Source organism: Mesoplodon bidens, assembly GCF_964165515.1.
Source record: "Mesoplodon bidens genome assembly, chromosome: 1".
NCBI lineage: Eukaryota > Metazoa > Chordata > Mammalia > Artiodactyla > Ziphiidae > Mesoplodon > Mesoplodon bidens.
This window is the reverse complement of record NC_138176.1, coordinates 136098705-136117711: the sequence shown is the minus strand read 5'-3', so window position 1 is coordinate 136117711 and position 19007 is coordinate 136098705. Positions and strand designations below refer to the sequence as shown.

General features: G+C 39.5%; 2 protein-coding genes across 5 annotated transcripts in view; one reads left to right on the top strand and one right to left on the bottom strand.

The window, feature by feature from the left end:
- The window catches only part of AASDH (aminoadipate-semialdehyde dehydrogenase), a 38351-nt gene that overhangs the window by 17044 nt on the left and 2300 nt on the right, over nt 1–19007 (bottom strand). For all 4 annotated transcript variants that reach the window (XM_081227084.1, XM_081227081.1, XM_081227082.1 and 1 more), the window contains 4 exons: nt 17847–18121; nt 17635–17755; nt 13966–14291; nt 4757–4949 (listed from right to left, as the gene is read on the bottom strand). In XM_081227084.1, coding sequence (XP_081083210.1) covers nt 4757–4949; nt 13966–14291; nt 17635–17755; nt 17847–18121 — 915 coding nt within the window. The remainder of the gene's footprint in view (nt 1–4756; nt 4950–13965; nt 14292–17634; nt 17756–17846; nt 18122–19007) is intronic.
- Nucleotides 1–19007, top strand: part of CRACD (capping protein inhibiting regulator of actin dynamics) — a 317185-nt gene that overhangs the window by 297174 nt on the left and 1004 nt on the right. The window lies entirely within an intron of this gene.

Genomic DNA, 19007 nt, shown 5'->3' with positions numbered 1-19007 from the left:
TGGAATATGACCTATCCTAGGAAATGTGTGCTCTGCCTTTGGTGGATGGAGTGCTCTACATATGGAATATGGTTGATCATGTTATTCAAGTCTTCTTTATTATATACATATTGATTTCTATCTAGTTTTTCAATGAATTACTGAAAGTAGGGTACTAAAATTTCAAACCATTGAGTCGTCTATTTCTCCTTTCAGTTCTGTCCATTTTTGCTTCATGTATTTGGAATCTCTATTTTCAGGCAGATATCATGTTCTTGATATAACAATATACTTCTTTTTTTTAATTAATTAATTAATTGATTGATTTTGCACCAGGTCTTAGTTGCAGGAGGCAGGCTCCTTAGTTGCTGCTTGCCGGCTCCTTAGTTGCGGCAGGCGGACTCCTTAGTTGTGACATGTGAACTCTCAGTTGCAGCATGCATGTGGGATCTAGTTCCCTGACCGGGGATCGAACCCAGGCCCCCTGCATTGAGAGCACAGAGTCTTAACCACTGTGCCACGAGGGAAGTCCCAACAATGTACTTCTTGATGTACTGACCATTTTATCGTTATGAAATGTTTTGTTGCTGGTTTTTTATTTGCTTGTTTATTTCTTTGTTTGTAACTTGCCTGGGTTAAATGTGAATTGTCTCCCCCATATGGTCACTGATGTCACTGCTCAGTTGGCTTTTAAAATAGGTATTTGGGAACTCCCTGGCGATCCGATGGTTAAGACTCAGCACCTTCACTGCCGTGGCCCAGGTTCAATCCCTGGTGGGGGAACTAAGATCCCACAAGCTGCATGGTATGGCCAAAAAATAAATTAATTAAATACATTTTTTTTTGGCCCTTGGCAGTGAGAGCTTGGAATCCTAACCGCTGGACCACCAGGGAATTCCTTAAAATACATATTCTTTTTTTTTTTGGCTGCATCAGGTCTTAGTCACGGCACACGGGATCTTTCATTGTGGTGTGCAGGCTTCTCTCTAGTTTTGGCATGAGGGTTTTTCTCTCTCTAGTTGTGGCATGCAGGCTCCAGAGTGCGTGGGCTCTGTGGTTTGCGACACGCAGGTTCTCTAGTTGAAGTGCGCGAGGTCAGTAGTTGTGGCGTGTGGGCTTAGTTGTCCCGCGGCATGTGAGATCTTAGTTCCCTGACCAGGGATCGAACCTGTGTCCCCGGCATTGTAGGTGGATTCTTTACCACTGGACCACCAGGGAAATCCCAAAATACATATTCTTGTTTTCATTTTTTTAAATTAATTTATTTATTTTTGGCTGTGTTGGGTCTTCGCCTCTGTGCGAGGGCTCTCTCCAGCTGTGGCAAGCGGGGGCCACTCTTCATCGCGGTGCGCGGGCCTCCCACTATCGCGGCCTCTCCTGCTGCGGAGCACAGGCTCCAGACGCGCAGGGTCAGCAGTTGTGGCTCACGGGCCCAGTCGCTCCGTGGCATGCGGGATCCTCCCAGACCAGGGCCCGAACCCGTGTCCCCTGCATTAGCAGGCAGATTCTCAACCACTGCGCCACCAGGGAAGTCCCTTGTTTTCATTTTTAAGTCTTACTTCCTAAGTGTCGCCTCATGTCTGCATAGCTCAGCTGTCAACCAGTGACTGGACAGATTGTCTGTATAGGTGGATCTGTGTGTGGATAGGCGAGCTCATTCAAAGTCAGGTCATTTTCAAGTCTGATCCAGCTTTTATTTTCCATGGGCTCTTTTGTGTCTCTTATGTGCATGCACATAGCCTCAAGGTCAGTCAGGAATGTGCTTGCCTGCCTCACCATAGCAACCTCAGGCTATTGGAGCTGTAGGCCCTTCTTGCTGGCTAGAATGCCACAGATTCCCTTTTCTAAAGCAAAATTCAGCAGTTTTTAAAAACATAAACATATTTCTGTTAAAAAAATAAAAACAAAAAAATAAACATATTTCAGATAGTTATATGCCTTTAGTTGATTTCTAAAGTGTTGAAATGGTTATTTTTGTCAATTTTGTCCAGCTTTATAGTTGTTTTTTGGGGAGAATATCTGCCAATCTCCTCACTTGGCTATAGCCAGAGGTTACGTGAATGAAGATTTTAAAATGGCTTCTTTCAATAAAAGCTAAAAGGACAACCTGAATTTTAATTTGGGGAGATTATTTAAGGTCATGGCTTGTCAAAATATTTAAGTAGTAGGATGACCCTATATCCCAGTATTTACTTATTGTTCCAGATTACTGTCTGGGAATTTAGTGCTTTCATTCACTCTCAGGATTCCAAGTTTTTGGTAATAAATTACAGTGGTCACCCTATTTATCCTGAAATGATCCTAAATCAAGCTCTTAACTGTTCCACCAAGAGTTTTTTGGGTTTTTTTTAAACAAATTTATTTATTTATTTGTTTGTTTTTATTTTTGGCTGTGTTGGGTCATCATTGCTGTGCGCGGGCTCTCTCTAGTTGCGGTGAGCAGGGGCTACTCTTCGCTGTGGTGCATGGGCTTCTCACTGTCATGGTTTCTCTTGTTGCGGAGCATGGGCTCTAGGCGCACAGGCTTCAGTAGTTGTGGCACGTGGGCTCAGTAGTTGTTGCTTGCAGGCTCTTGAGTGCAGGCTCAGTAGTTGTGGTGCAAGGGCTTAGCTGCTCCGCGGCACGTGGGATCTTCCAGGGCCAGGGCTCGAACCCGTGTCCCTTGCATTGGCTGGCAGATTCTTAACCACTGCGCCACCAGGAAAGCCCCCAAGACTTTTATCATAAGGAAAATCTCTTGTCAAAATGACAACTGAATGGTCCTGCTCTCCATTTTCAGTAAAGCAAATCTGAAACATTCTGGCCTAATTTCTAGTGTTAAGGATAATTTCAACTTTGAACTCTACAAATGAATGCACAACTCTGAATATTCAGCAAGGTAAAGCATAGTAACACTTTTCAGATACTCATAAACTGAAATGATCAATTTACTGGCACAGGACAACTCAACATCCTTTGCTACCAAATCATCTTAGGCATAGGGAAACAGGACTTAGCAAATAACAGAAAAAAGTGATAGAAAATGTTATAGTTTAATTCCAGATTGTCTAAGTAAAAATTTATGTAAAAATGAAAAACACTTATGTTGACACTTTGGTAGATAGCAACCTAAGATTTTGATCTAACTAAAAGGTTTCACTTTTAAAAGGCATCAGGTTTAAATAATATAACTTTGTTTCCCAGAGTATGCAAAAAATTCCCAAATATACTTTAGGTTTGTAAGAAACCAAACACTGGCCCTTTCTTCACAAGAGAAAACTCTTACTCCTGAGATAAAGAGGTTCTTAATTTCCTTAAAAGCTTAGTCCATCTCACTTTGGGGCCTTTCTCCCCTGCAATAACTCAAGATATCCTATTTTTTTCCAATTTTCAAAACTTTAGTAGCATGTATTCTCTTTGAGAGCTTTTAAGATCCTTGCTTAATATCCAATTAGGTTTGGGCAAGGTTACTTGTAAATAAAATCTGTACAAGGAGCTCTTAAAATATATATGTATATATATATATATATATATATATATATATATATATATATGTATCTCCTTGATGACTTACATATTATTTGGTAAGAAATTGACTCTGGAGGGAAAAGGTGAATGCTGATAATAAAATAAAGCTAAAATTCACTACAAGACATGTGTCTTATACAAAAGAAAGGTTAGCCTGTCAGCTTTTGTGCTTCTCTTCTTTACTCAAACCAAGTCAAATGTGATCTGCTCATAATATTCCAAGTAAATATGTATTGTGAGTTATATAAAATCACAATGAAACTATATGCAAAATTTGCTGTATTTTGGGAACAGAGTTAGTAAATGTGTATCTATTTCTCAGAAGGATCTATGATCCCAGAAAAGTTAAAAACCACTGCTAAAGTAAACTTATCTGAGACTGTGTTTTAACATTAAGCAACAGGGTCAGATTTAAAGAAGTATAAGACACTATTAAGGTACTTAAAAAATATTCCCTGAAAAATTATGCTCCTTGAATTTTACAGGAAAATAAAAGTTGTATTATTAAAATCTTGCCCAGATTCATAGAATGATTCACCAACAGATGAGAATTTATACCACTGATACCTAGCAAAACTGCATTGCTATACTCATTTCATTTATATATAATGGTTTTTTTAATAGGATGAAAAACACATTTCCTAAAAAGAAAGTCAGCATCAAATTTTGTCTCTGGGAAGAAATTTAACATCCTCTCAAGTCTCATTTAAAAAATTTTTCATTTATCATGATATGCATATAATTTTATTAATTCTCTCTAGTTTCATTAACCGCTTGCAATGTTATATCTTAAGGCTAGAGTACAAGTTACATACTTCCACATATATATTTTTTAAATCTTCAAAAATGCCAAACTTAAAAAAAATATTTTTTTAGGTTAAAATAAAACATACCGATGTAAAAATCAGAAAATCTAAATTTCTAAGTCAATTATAATTTAACTTACTTAAAGCAGCTTTTAGTGGGAAACACAATAAACTCAAAACTTTAAGACAAGAGAGGCATATGCCAACAGATTTGAGTAAAAGTTCCTTTAGTTATTATAGTATGTACAAAGTACATAGTAAAATAATTTTCTAGACAGAATTAACTGATTTTTTTCATTCTCAAACAAACAAAAAGCGACATCATCAGGAAGACAGCCCTTGATAATCTAACTAGATTATCATTAATCCATTGTAAAGAGCTATAGGAATATAAAATATTCTCTAACACACTTAAAATATTGAATAATTAAAAACAAAACATTTCATTTGCTACTAAAATGTACCTGTAAAATGGTCACTCTGTGATGGGAAAAGAGCACAGCAGCTAATTTTGACGGGAGCACTTTGACAGAAGTTGGTACAATAAGCAGAGAGGCACCACTTGACAGAGCAACAAATATTTCCACAACAGAAGGATCAAAGGTCAGAGGTGAAGCCAGAAACAAAACATCTTCCTGAGTGATCTCAAAAAGCACCCTAAGGCAAAACAGAATGTAATTATGAGAAATGCCTAACATTTAGTAAACACATATCCTAAAGAAGTATTTACAACCATTAAGTTTCCAGATGTTGGCCAGATTTTTTTTTTCTCTTAACCAAAATGGTGCTATTAATTCTAGAACTCGTCTTTATAAATGTAAGGATTAAAAGCCATTTAAAGCAAAGCCACTTTTTACCATGACGTGTTTTATCATATGTGATGGCCTTCTGATGCGTCAACTTGACTGGACTGAATTACAGTCCTCAGAATTCCCTTTCTATTGACAGTGTGTTTCCTGTTAGGGTAGAAGACAAGGGGTATTCTCTCTAGACAGTTGGAGGACAGAAGGCGGACAGCTGTCATTTGATAGCACACACACCTTCTCCCATTTATTCAATCAAACACTAGCTTAGGTGCTGCTGTGAAGGGATTTTGTAGATATGATTAAAGTCCCTGATAAGGTGACTTTAATCAAAAAGGAGGTTATCCTGCATTGGCTGGATTTACTCAGTTGGAAGGCCTTTAAGAGAGTGTTTAGGCCTTCTCTGAAGAGACTCCAAACAGCAGGGGGATCAGCAATTAGCTAGTTCAGCAATTACTCTCCCTTTCCCCTGGATCCTCTTTTCTGACTTGCCTGTGGACAAGCACATGCCCATGGGGTTCCAGTCTGTTCACAATCACCCCTAATTGTCTACCCAATGGACTTCAGTCTTGCTTACCAGCCCCACAAATGTAAGCCAATTCCTTGTAATAGATCCCTGATATATACTCCCAGTTCTGTTTTTCAGGTAGAATCTTGACTTATTCTATACTACTTATTGAATGATGATTAATAGAGACCTCTGACTCCCTTTTCCCACTATTTGGCATTTTCTCTCAGTAACTCAACAAAGAGCAGAACAGAATATATGTGGTAAGGGTATTATAGAGCATGGATGGTCAGTGATGAGCCTATAACACTCTTCAATTTAAAGACACAAAACTCATTCTATGTAAAAGCAGGGATTACCTTAAGTTCAAAATATCTTCAAGTATGGTATTGTGGGCACCCACTTGGAACCCCAGGGTTGGTATGAAGATTATTTTAAGCTGAAGACATTTTGGATTCAACAGATGCAGAAAGAAGCCTTCCTGGAGCTTCCCTTATCTGATTGATAGCAGAAACTTCTGGGGAATGAGACTACCATAAATTCCATCTTCAGGGTGACTTTTACTCCCAAAAGTACACCAAGAGTAAACCCACCATAAACCCCCTCTACTGGGGAGTTTTATGGCCCTGATGACATGATGAAACTACCCTCATACGCATAGGCCAACATTGTACCACAAAGTTTCTTATCTGCTTTTGTCTTTCCTAAACAAACCAATTTGTATTTCCCATAGAAGCCTTTCTTCCCCTCCCTTTCCCCTACTAAGTTAGGTAGATAAGCCCCAACTTTAAGCATTTAATGATGGAGTTCAGAACATGCTATCCCAAAATATGCAGCTCTGGTATATTGACCATTTTGAGTTAAAGGCACTTGAAAAACAGCAAAACAAAAACACTCTGACCTTCCTGTTTTTCATAAAGGCAGATGAAATTCCCACATGAAAGATGTCCTCCTTATACCAGAAAGAAAGTAATGTTCTTAATATCAAGGATGAGACGCTGAAAGCAAGAGAACGCTATACAAAACAAACCTGGTTAAAATAATTCTTGTCTTCCTTTAGCCTCCCCACACAGTTTAGTCACTTTTCCACAACTGCCTCTCTTTGTTTAACCTAATATAGTCTCGTCATCTCTTTGGGTCATTCCTTATGAAGGATCCTGTGTCACATATAACTTGTTATACTTAAATGTATGCTTTTCTTCCGTTGACTTTTCTTTTGTCAATCTAATTCTCAGACCCAGCCAAAAAGAACCCTAAGAGGGTAAAAAGTGATGAAATAAAATTTACGTTTTAAGGCGGGACAAGAAAATTTAAACATAAAATTCCCTGTGTCTGTTTGGGTCTCCCCCACCTCCTTCCCAACTGTGCAGCGTGCATCTGCATTACACATTAACCAAGCCTCCTCAAAGATGTGAATGCCTCCTCCACTGAAAAAGATCATTTCTCCCCCCTTTCTTCTGATGCTAGCAATGTGACTTCTTAAAAGAACAGCATGCTTTCCCAACTCTGTAGGGGGTCATAATGACTTGCAACTCCCTTTGTACATGCTTACCTGGACTATATATATCTTTGGAGAACTTTATGTAAAATATCAGTATGTCATTTTGGTGTATGATCATTTGTCTGGAAAATGTATGAGTGTGCCTTCGACTTTTAATGGGCAGAACAGTTCTCAGAGCTTTCTGAGACTCTCTTGGGTTATAATCCTCAGTTTGGCTCAAATAAAATTCCCTTTTTTCCTCTTAATTTGTTAATTGAATTTTCATTGACAAAGGTAGAGGTTTGTCTCCCCTACAATGAGCGAGCTATTTCTTTTGTTAGCTCCCATATGTATATAAATAAACATTTTTTCTTTGTTAATCTGTCTTTGGTCAGTCTAATTCACAGGTTCCCAGATACTGAACTTAAGAGGGTAGAAGAAAAGTTTTTCTTCCCCAACAATATAGGTTTTTAAATCTAATTATATATATATATATATATATATATATATATATATATAATTTTTTTTAATAAATTTATTTTATTTATTTTTGACTGCGTTGGGTCTTCACTGCTGTGCTGCTTTCTCTAGTTGTGGCAAGCGAGGGCTACTCTTCGTTGCGGTGCACGGGCTTCTCATTGTGGTGGCTTCTCTTGTCGTGGAGCACAGGCTCTAGGCACAGGGGCTTCGGTAGTTGTGGCACGCAGGCTCAGCAGTTGTGGCGTGCAGGCTCTAGAGTGCAGGCTCAGTAGTTGTGGCGCACGGGCTTAGTTGCTCTATGGCACGTGGGATCTTCCCAGATCAGGGCTCGAACCCATGTTCCTTGCACTGGCAGGCGGATTCTTAACCACTGTGCCACCAGGGAAGCCCTAAATCTGATTATAATTTAATCTAATTATATATTTGTGTCTCAGGTAAGCTAAAAAAAAATCAATGTATGATAAAAGCTACACTCAAACTTCAATTTTTAATGGACTTATTCTTCACAAATATTGTCTGGTTTCCTAGTTAGAATTCAGGGGAGAACATATTTTATAACAGGCTTTCAATAATGCTTGAGCCCTGAAAATCATTTTTTTTGGTCTCAATTCTGTGAACAAAAGTGGGCAGTGTTAAGCATTCATGGAGAATCTGGAAGTTAATTTAAAGAACGTAGCTTAAGAAGTATTCAGTATAGGAAAAGTTAAAAGAGATAGATTTTAAAGAAGAAAAGAGATAGAATGGAACAAATATATGTTGAGCTTACTACTTCTGAGGCTTAGGTGCTGTATATCTAACTTATTGTTTCTCATTTTCCCAACCACCCTATGATGCAGATATGGTTATTAACACCATTTAAAAATGGAGGAAAAGGAAATTCAGGGAGGTTAAGTAACTTGTGCACAGTCATAAATATCAACTAAAAAAAAATAGTACTGGGGCTTCCCTGGTGGCGCAGTGGTTGAGAGTTCACCTGCCAATGCAGGGGACACGGGTTCGTGCCCCGGTCCAGGAAGATCCCACATGCCGCAGAGCGGCTGGGCCCGTGAGCCATGGCCGCTGAGCCTGTGTGTCCGGAGCCTGTGCTCCGCAACGGGAGAGGCCACAGGAGTGAGAGGCCCGCGTACCGCAAAAAAAAAAAAAAAAAAAAAAAAATAGACTTAAATATCATTTTTAAAAGACTTTACAACTCTATGTTCCTGTATTAATTTCAACAGAATATTCAAGATATGTAATATTAGAAAAGATGTCTGTCCAACAATTTATTTTAAGAAGGTCAACTGAGAAGAGAATTCAGCAAGAAAAATAACTATAGTTCTCTTTATTTTTTTGGTTGCATTGGGTCTTCGTTGCTGTGCACGGGCTTTCTCTAGTTGCAGTGAGCAGGCTACTCCTTGTTGTGGTGTGCGGGCTTCTCATTGTGGTGGCTTCTCTTGTTGCGGAGCATGGGCTCCAGGTGCAAGGGCTTCAGCAGTTGTGGCTCGTGAGCTCTAGAGCACAGGCTCAGTAGTTGTGGTGCACAGGCTTAGTTGCTGCGCAGCATGTGGGATCTTCCCGGGCTAGGGCTCGAACCCATGTCCCCTGCATTGGCAGGTGGAGTTTAAACCACTGCACCACCAGGGAAGTCCATGTAGTTCTCTTTAAGATATGATTACAAAAATATATTTAACAAGATAAATAATCTAAACAAATATATAAAAAGGATATGTTTTGTTGGGCATTCCTTCAGAGTACTATATTTAAGTCATCAAGCTCCAGAAGTAAAAGGGGGCTTTAAAAAAAAGCCACACTAAAATAATAGAAAAGTTCTACTTTTTTTTCTTTTTTTTTTTTACTTTTTTTTAACTTCACTGAGCTACTTTTCTTGGTTGACTGAAACAAAAGGAGTTTTAAATTTCCATTTCATTTCTGACTCTGCAATCAAACTAGGTAATTGTGCACAAAAAACAAAATAGTTCCTTAAAAACTAAAAGCTCACAAATGCTTATACAACTAAAGACTATATATTTGATGCACAGCTATCAAAGAGCAACTATTCAGCTTTTTTTTCTTTTTTTTGGCATAATCTAGAAAGATTAGTAAATATTTTAAGGGAAGTTCAATTCCATGTTATCACTACAGAAGATACCATATCTGTCTTTGTAAAATGCCTGTGGGCATAAACAACACAATTCTTCTCACATGTTCTTATTAAAACAATAAAGCAAAAGACAAACAGCAAATCAAAGTCCCGTAATCTGCTTTCAGAGAGTAGTACTGACACAGCTAAAAAAAACAAAACAAAAAAGGTTTACCCTCACACAGTTTACTGAGTTTACTGCCTATATTAATAGAACTTACTATTTACATTGTCTTCATTAGCACAGTTTTATTATTGTAGGAGACTCTAAACCAAGAAAACAGAAGTTACATATAACTTTACTGTTCATTAATGAAAACCAAATCATCTCTTTAACAAAAGCATCAAAAACAGTTTACAACCCAAGACTCTCTGAACTCTTTTCTCAAAAGTTCCTTTGCTATTTCCACCAATCCATCATTATTATATCACAAACCTTACCCAATCCTTAAATTAAGTCCCTGTATTGAAAGATCTAGGGACCTCCCTGGTGGTGCAGTGATTAAGAATCCGCCTGCCAATGCAGGGGACACGGGTTTGATCCCTGGTCCAGGAAGATCCCACATGCTGCGGAGCAACTAAGCCCGTGCACAACTACTGAGCCTGCGCTCTAGAGCCCGCGAGCCACAACTACTGAAGCCTGTGCACCTGGAGCCCATGCTCCGCAATAAGAGAAGCCACCGCAATGAGAAGCCCGCAAACCGCAACTAAGAGTAGCCCCCCTTCGTCGCAACTAGAGAAAGCCTGCGCGCAGCAACGAAGACCCAATGCAGACAAAAATAAATAAAATAAATACATAAATGCTGTGGAGCAACTAAACCCATGCACCACAACTACTGAGCCTGTGCTCTAGAGCCTGCGAGCCACAACTACTGAAGCCCGCAAGCCACAGCTACTGAAGGCCACGAGCCTAGAGCCCGTGCTCTGCAACAAAAGAAGCCACCGCAACGAGAAGCCCACGCACTGCAAAGAAGAGCAGCCCCTGCTTCGCTGCAACTAGAGAAAGCCTCTGCACAGCAACAAAGACCCAATGCAGCCAAAAATAAATAAATTACTTAATTTAAAAAAAAAAAGATCTACCTTACTTCAAAATCTCAGTAAATCAGATCCTGCCCTTCTCCCTCTGAGACCATCATACTCTTGGAGGTAGGCAGCATTCTCTCCTACCAATATAAGCAATAAACTCAGCTTTATCTTACTAACAGGTTATTCTGATAACATTTGGGGAGTCAGCTGAAATTTGGTACTCCCTAGCTTGGTGATTTAAGTCCAAATCAAATAGAAAATTTAACATCACTGTTTCAATTTCTAAATTGGATATCTTAACATTTCATCTTTCAGAATCCAATTATTTAGCACTTTGCTTACTTGTGAACCTAAAAGTAAACCAAAAAGGGTTTAATAAGCAAATAGATTTCATTAAGTTCAAGCACAAAATAGCTATCAAGAAATTTGTACACTCTACTCACAAATTAGCCCCTCATCCCTCACTGAGCACGTATTTACTCTCACCTTACAGAAAATTCCTGCCTGTTAGGCCCAGTGCCTCTTAGTCAGCTGTCTCTCCCACCTCTCCTAGATTCCAAATCAGCTCCACTCTCTTCAAGTTGCCTATATCTCCATCCCCACCTCACTTCCCATAATGTTAGCATAGGACATTGCATCCTTCTTTCTAAAGTTACAATCCATCAACTTCCTCTAACATTCCTTATTACATAAAGGATTTATGTAACTTATTATCCCTCTTATCCTTTTAAGGCTCTCTAAAGAAGAGAGAGTATTTTAAATATCATCTCCTCCCACCTCAAAGTATCCTACTCCTTTACCATATTCCTACTACTTGATTTTTCTAACCAAACCTCTCTACCAGGTCTTTATGCTCAGCCTACAAGTCTCTCCCACCTAAAAACAAAGATAAAAAAGCTACACCCTCCCAGAATCCTTTCTCTTCTATTAAAACTAGTTTCTAGAAAATAACACTTTACTTTTGTTGTCTCCATTTCCTTATCTCTCATTCTCTTATCTCCAGCCTGTACTGTCTTCAGCCCTGGTAATTAGAGAAGTGAAGTCACTAAAGACCAGATTGTCAGGACCTCCCTGGTGGTCCAGTGTTAAAGAATCCGCCTTCTAATGCAGGGGATGCCGGTTCAATCTCTGGTGGGGGAACTAAGCCTGCGCACTTCAACTAGAGAGAAGCCCGCGTGCAGCGAACTACAGAGCCCACACACAACTATACAGAGAAAACCTGCACACCAGAACTAGAAACAAGCCACACGAAGAGCCCATGCGCCACAACAAAAGATCTCACGTGCCACAATGAAGATCGTGCGTGCCACAACTAAGAACCAACGCAGCCAAAAATTTAAATAAATAAATAAATAAATAAATAAAATATTAAAAACAAAAACAAAAAACAGATTGCCAATTACAACAGACACCTCTGTAGCATTTAACCATTCCTTCCTTCTAGACCTGGGCATCCAATATGGTAACCACTAGATACATGTGCCCATTGAGCACTAACAACGTGACTGGTCCACATAGAGATGTTTAAGTATAAAATACGTTCTAGATTTTGAAAATAATTAGTATATAAAAAAGAATGTAGGACTTCCCTGGTGGCACAGTGGTTAAGAAACTGCCTGCCAATGCAGTCGACACCAGTTCGATCCCTGATCCAGGAAGATCCCACATGCTGCAGAGCAACCAAGCCCATGCGCCACAACTACCGAGCCTGCGCTCTAGAGCCCACGAGCCACAACTACTGAGCCCACACGTTCTGTGACAAGAGAAGCCACTGCAATGAGAAGCCCGCTCACGGCAACGAACAGTAGCCCCTGCTCACTGCAACTAGAGAAAGCCTTTGTGCAGTAACGAAGACCCAATGCAGCCAAAAATTTAAAAAATAAAAAAAAAGAATGTAAAGTACCTCACTAAATTTTTATATTGATTACATATTAAAATGATATTTGGGGTATACTGAATAAGATATATTGTTAAAATTAATTTCACTTTTTACTTTTTTAAAATTAATTATTTTTGGCTGCATTGGGTCTTCGTTGCTGCACATGGGCTTTCTCTAGCTGTGGCGAGCAGGGGCTACTCTTTGTTGCGGTGTGCGGGCTTCTCATTGCGGTGGCTTCTCTTGTTGCAGAGCATGGGCTCTAGGCACGCGGGCTCGGTAGTTGTGGCTCGAGGGCTCTAGAGTGCAGGCTCAGTAGTTGTGGCGCACGAGCTTAGTTGCTCTGCGGCATGTGGGATCTTCCCGGACCAGGGATCGAACCCATGTCTCCTGCATTGGCAGGCGGATTCTTAATCACTGCGCCACCAGGGAACTCCCCACTTTTTACTTTTTAAACGTGGTTACTAAAAAATTTTTAATTACATAAAACTTATAATGACATAAAATCACAGATGTGTCCCATGAGGTTTCCATTTCTATTTCTATTTCCTCCTCTGATTTTCTAAGCCTACTCCCCTCTGGTTCCCTTCCTCCTCTATTTCCTCCTTTTTTCAAAAGCTGAGAATCTCGGGCTTCCCTGGTGGCGCAGTGGTTGAGAGTCCGCCTGCCAATGCAGGGGACACAGGTTCATGCCCCGGTCTGGGAAGATCCCACATGCCATGGAGCGGCTGGGCCCGTGAGCCATGGCCGCTGAGCCTGCGCATCCGGAGCCTGCGCATCCGGAGCCTGTGCTCCGCGATGGGAGAGGCCACAACAGTGAGAGGCCTGCGTACCGCAAAAAAAAAAAAAAAAAAAAAGTTGAGAATCTCAACTTTGAGATTTCTCATTTCCCGTAACAGTAAAACCAACTCAATGATGCTACAAGAGTAAACTTAATGAAATGTAAAATTTTTTAATGGTTCCTTGGATTAAGTTCAAACTTCTCCAACAGAGCACACCAGATGCCTGCCCCCTCAGGTCATATGACTCCTACCCTCCCACTCTTCAGCTCTGCCCAGTGCACTCTAGCAAGCCAAACTCCTTCTTTCTTCCATACCTCTGTAGGTACCTCTGCCAGGAATACGTTTCCTCTCTTCTTACTAATAATTAAGAAGCAAAGCTTCCAGCCATATCATTTGATTGTTGTTTGGCTCCAAGCCTGGATCAAACAGGTAAAGCCCTACTCTGCAGAGAACTAAAGTTCAGATATAGCTGAAACAAGAGACCCAAGTACTTAGGACTGTCCATTTAGGAACAAGAGTTATAAATAACAGGTATTTCAAAATTCATTTTTCCCTTTAAAATACAAGTTCTGAAGAAGGATTCTAAGGATAGAACTTACCGGAAGTGCTGGATGTTTGGCACTATACATGCATGAGGGACTCTGACAATCTTAGGTATCCCCGTGGTGCCTGATGTATGGAGAACATAGGCCAAGCAATGCTTTAGCCTCACATCCATGTGCTCTTCTGACTTTTCTTCACTGCTGTTCTCAGAATTCACACTCTTTGTCATTTTTTCTTTTTCATATGTCTCTCTTCTTATGCTATTATTTAGCATCAAGCTCACCTCAACATGTTTCCAGTGAAGTCTGAAGAGTACTAGGTCATTATGTTCTATTGTAAACATATCATAGTTCAATAATGTTTCATAGGAAGATCTGAATTTCTATGTTAAATGGGGAACAAAGTTTTACAACATTAATATGTTAAAAGGCATTCTCTTTTATATAATATATATAATATTAAGTATTCATTTACTCATTCAACATAGCTTTTTTTTTTTTTTAAGTACAGCTGACTTTTGAACATGGGTTTGAATTGCGCAGGTCCACTTATATCTGAGGTTGGTTGAATCTGCGGATGCGGGTACCAAGGACAACTGTAAAGTTATGGGTGAATTTTCCACTGTGCAGAAGTCAGTGCCCCTAACCCCTGAGTTGTTCAAGGGTCAACTGTACTTGCTATATATCCAAGAATAAAAAGATAAATGAGAAACCTCCAAGAGTAAAGTGAGGTGCTTACTTTCAAACTTATCTTTAAAATAGAGACATAAAAACACACAACTGCAGTGCAATGTGGTGTGATAATGAAATATGCTTTAAATGTGAATGAGGACAGGGGATTTCCCTGGTGGTCCAGTGGTTAAGACTCCATGCTTCCACTGCAGGGGGCACAGGTTCGATCCGTGGTCCGGGAACTAAGATCCCACATACCACAGCACAGCCAAAATCAATCAATCAATCAAAAAAAAAAAAAAACCATGAATGAGAACAGAGAAGGCTGAACTTAACTTGCCTGGAAGGTCAGAGATTGATTCTTCATATGTAATATTTGTGTTATAAGTAGCTATTCTCCAAATACAGAGGGGTACTTTAAACAAACAAGTCAATACACAGTATCTGAGCTGACAAAGCTGGTGTTATGGAGAACAGTAAACATTCCAATAAGCTGCAGAATTGGGGGAGACGGAGAAGATAAGTAGTGCTGTTGATAGGAGATGAGATGCTAATCCTTAATAACTGTATACTCAACACCAAGGAGTTTAGACCTTAACCTGTGATGGGATCCAACTGAAAGTGGCAGTAGCACAGGCTAGACTTTGCTTGTCAAGGAGAGACTGATATGCAAGACTCTGATAAATGAGAGCCTCTAATGAACCTCTCATAACAATTCAGATATGCTGTACGGGCCTGAATGGTCTGTTGCAGCAGAAGCAGACAGAAAGGGTCTATGAAGAAAGAATCAATAGGACTTGATGGCTTTCTGGATAGGGAGTGAGCCTGAGAAGATTGCTGAGTTTCTGGCTCAGTTATTTGGTAGATGGAAATAGATTAATACAGAAGTTTCCTTAGAGTATATCTTTTTAGGTTGATAAGCAGCAGCTTAATGAAGCATAACAAGTTTTCACAATAAAGAAATCAATTTAAATGAGAGGAAAAGATCACAACCCAGGACCAGGAGTTTTCTGTTTGTGTTTGTGTTGTGGTTTTAGGTGTAAGGTGTGGTATATCCTGTAATGTAAAAAAAATTAAGGCCCACATATTCTTAAGACCTAGCTCAAAAACCATCCTCCTCCATTAAAACTGTCCTATCTCTACTGGGCTACGTATACTTTGCTTAGGGCAATATCACACTATGCAGACCTTGGAAGTACTAACCTTTTCTCTCCAACTATATAAGCAACTGGCGTGCAAGAATCATATCTTAGGCTACTTTCACATACCAATGCCCTCCCAAACACCCAGTCTCTAGTGCAGAGTTTCTCAATCTAAACACTACTGACATTCTGGAACAGTTAAATCTTTGTGGGGACTGTCTTATGCATTGTAGGGTTTTTAGCAGCAACCCCGGCCTCTACCCATTAGAAGCCAGTGGCACCCCCTTTCCATCATGACAATAAAAAATATCTCCAGGGCTTCCCTGGTGGCGCAGTGGTTGAGAGTCCGCCTGCCGATGCGGGGGACACGGGTTCGTGCCCCGGTCCGGGAGGATCCCACATGCCGCGGAGCGGCTGGGCCTGTGAGCCATGGCCGCTGAGCCTGCGCGTCCAGAGCCTGTGCTCCGCAACGGGAGAGGCCACAACAGTGAGAAGCCCGCGTATCGCAAAAAAAAAAAATATCTCCAGACATTGGAGAATGTTTCCTGGCAGGTAAAATCATGGCCAGCTGAAAACCACTACTCTAGTGGATCATGGGCATACAGTAGATGCTCAATAAATACACTGATTGCTCCTGTGTTAAGTGAAGGAAGAACACTTACACCATCATCAAAATCATGGAACAGGAAGCAAGGTACTTTCTGTGGGGTTTCCTGCTACGTACTCAACTCCTTCCTATATGCAGTTATGAAGAATAGCTTGATATTGACAATTAATTCTCCCACCCACCCACCTTGTCTATAAAACTTTCACCAAGGTTGTTAAAAAAATGAAGATCACATCCTCATTTTAGTCTTGTTAACTTATTATCAACAAATAACCAATGTGAGGAACAGAAGAGAGAACTGTGGCCAGACACTGATATATGTGTACTTAGAAAATATTTATTAACTAAATTAATACTTTATTGTCTCTTTCTGGAGGCCTTACTCTAATACCCATTATTCTCTAGGAAGGCCTCCATATAATATCTGAAGCTTTTGAATTGTCTTACTGCTATATATTACAGATATAGATGCACACACATATACACAAATAGGTAAAATGCATTTAAGTTACCCCCAATATAAAATGGTTCATATAGGTAATCGGTAATAATAGGCTAAATTGAATATAGTTTCTATAATGTTTTCTCCATGGTAAAACAATATTTTATAAACAAGAAATGAAGAAATAATAATGAAACATGGGGTACCCTGCTTAACATATAATACCAATTCTTGCCCCTAAAGCAGTGTTTCTTGGCTAGATCTCTGGTTGGCAGTCACTTAAAAATAAAAAAAAATAATAAATTTAGTTTTCCAGAAAGGTCTGGGTTAAGTGCCAATCTCTTTTTCAAAATCTAAGCTTGGATACAGTTCTTTAATGTTGCTGACCACTGTAAGTTGCCATAAATACACCAAGATAAAAGTATCAAGTATTATAAAAGTTTCCTACTATAAAAACAACTTTGGAAAGAGAAAGTAAATTCAAAACAATGCACAATACATTATTATGAGGCTAGAAGATATGTCCATGCCATTGAGCAGTAGTGGTTCTCAGTGGAGCATGCGGGGTGGAGGGTGCCTCCAGGAGACATTTGGCAATGTCTGAAGACAATTTTGGTTGTTGCAACTAGGGGGTGCTACTGGCAATTATTAGATGAGGCCATGGGGGTTACTAAACATCCTGTAATGTACAGGACACTCCTCACAACAAACACCCAGCCCAAAATGTCAACAGTGCTGAGAAATTTTGCTCAGTTAGTGAATTTAGAAATCAAGACAGGGGATGGGACCCCTTCAATTGAAAAGTAAATGTAACACATAAAAATACAAACAAACAAACAAACAACTTGGATATCCACACTTACATTAATTTGCTGTTTTTCAACAAGGATATACTTTAGATTACATTTTTTCATAAAATGAATTGATAATGCTGGTGGTGAATCTGGATCAATAGGTGCATAAGCAGCAGGGACTTGGAGAATTCTAAAGAAATAAAGTACAGAGTCAGTACAGAATATCTGTTGAAAATAATCTTACTTTAAGATATCAAATTTTTAGTTCTAAAAAATATTACCCTAAAATCCAAGAGGGTAAGTTTATCCCAGGATGGCAGTAGAGACCAATTTCCCGAATTCCTTTAAAGTCACAATGTAACAGCAGAAAATTTGATAATTCTGAAGCAGCATTAACCACAGTCTTGTAGGTGTAATAAACTGGAGGTTGGTTGTTACATTCATCAAAACATACAGCTATTTTATCCGAATAACGGGAGGCAGCCTGATGCACCAATTCCTGAAGAGTCATTTCACTGAAGTTTATCTGAACATCACTGGTAGCAGAGAGTTCTACCTATGTCCAGAAATGTTAGGGAGACAAGGAGTTTTAGGGAGTTTGCTGGGGGGCGGGGAGTAGAGAAAAAATTCTATACAATCACTCCTCACAAAAATAACTACATCAAAGACACACAGTTAAAGAATCTCTGAACTACCAACTGTCAATGGTAACTTTGCTGAGAACAGCGAGGTTGAAATTTTGATACAAGCAACCTAACTCCCTGTCAGAGGTGGAAGAAAATTTGAGAGGGGAATGGTATATACATAGATGAGGATGAAACAAGCATAAATGTAGAATTCTCTCAAAACAGAACACAAAGTAAAAAAGAAATGAATAATAATAATTACCCAAAATAAAACCAAATTTAAAGTACAACATGCTTAATTTTTTCATTTTTCTTCAGTTGTTACAGATTGATTAAAATAAAGTGGTTGGGCTTCCCTGGTGGCGCAGTGGTTGAGAGTCCGCCTGCCGATGCAGGGGACACGGGTTCGTGCCCCGGTCTGGGATGATCCCACATGCCGCGGAGTGGCTGGGCCCGTGAGCCATGGCCGCTGAGCCTGCACATCTGGAGCCTGTGCTCCGCAACGGGAGAGGCCACAACAGTGAGAGGCCCACATACCGCAAAAAAAAAAAAAATAAAGTGGTTACAATCCTGTATGGTAACTTTGAAAAGACTAATGCAAATGAAGTCTGCTTTTAGGAACTGAATTTAGGTGAAAGCAAAACCAACCTCTGATAGAAAGAAGAGAAAAAACCCTTACATCCATCCAGTTTTAGTCCTCTATATAAAAACTGTGTTTATTATTATTATAACACAGCAAGCCACTTTTATAATTGTTAAGAAGTAAGCTCTTCATACTCTAGTTTGATATTTATTTATTTGTCTTTTTGTTTGGTT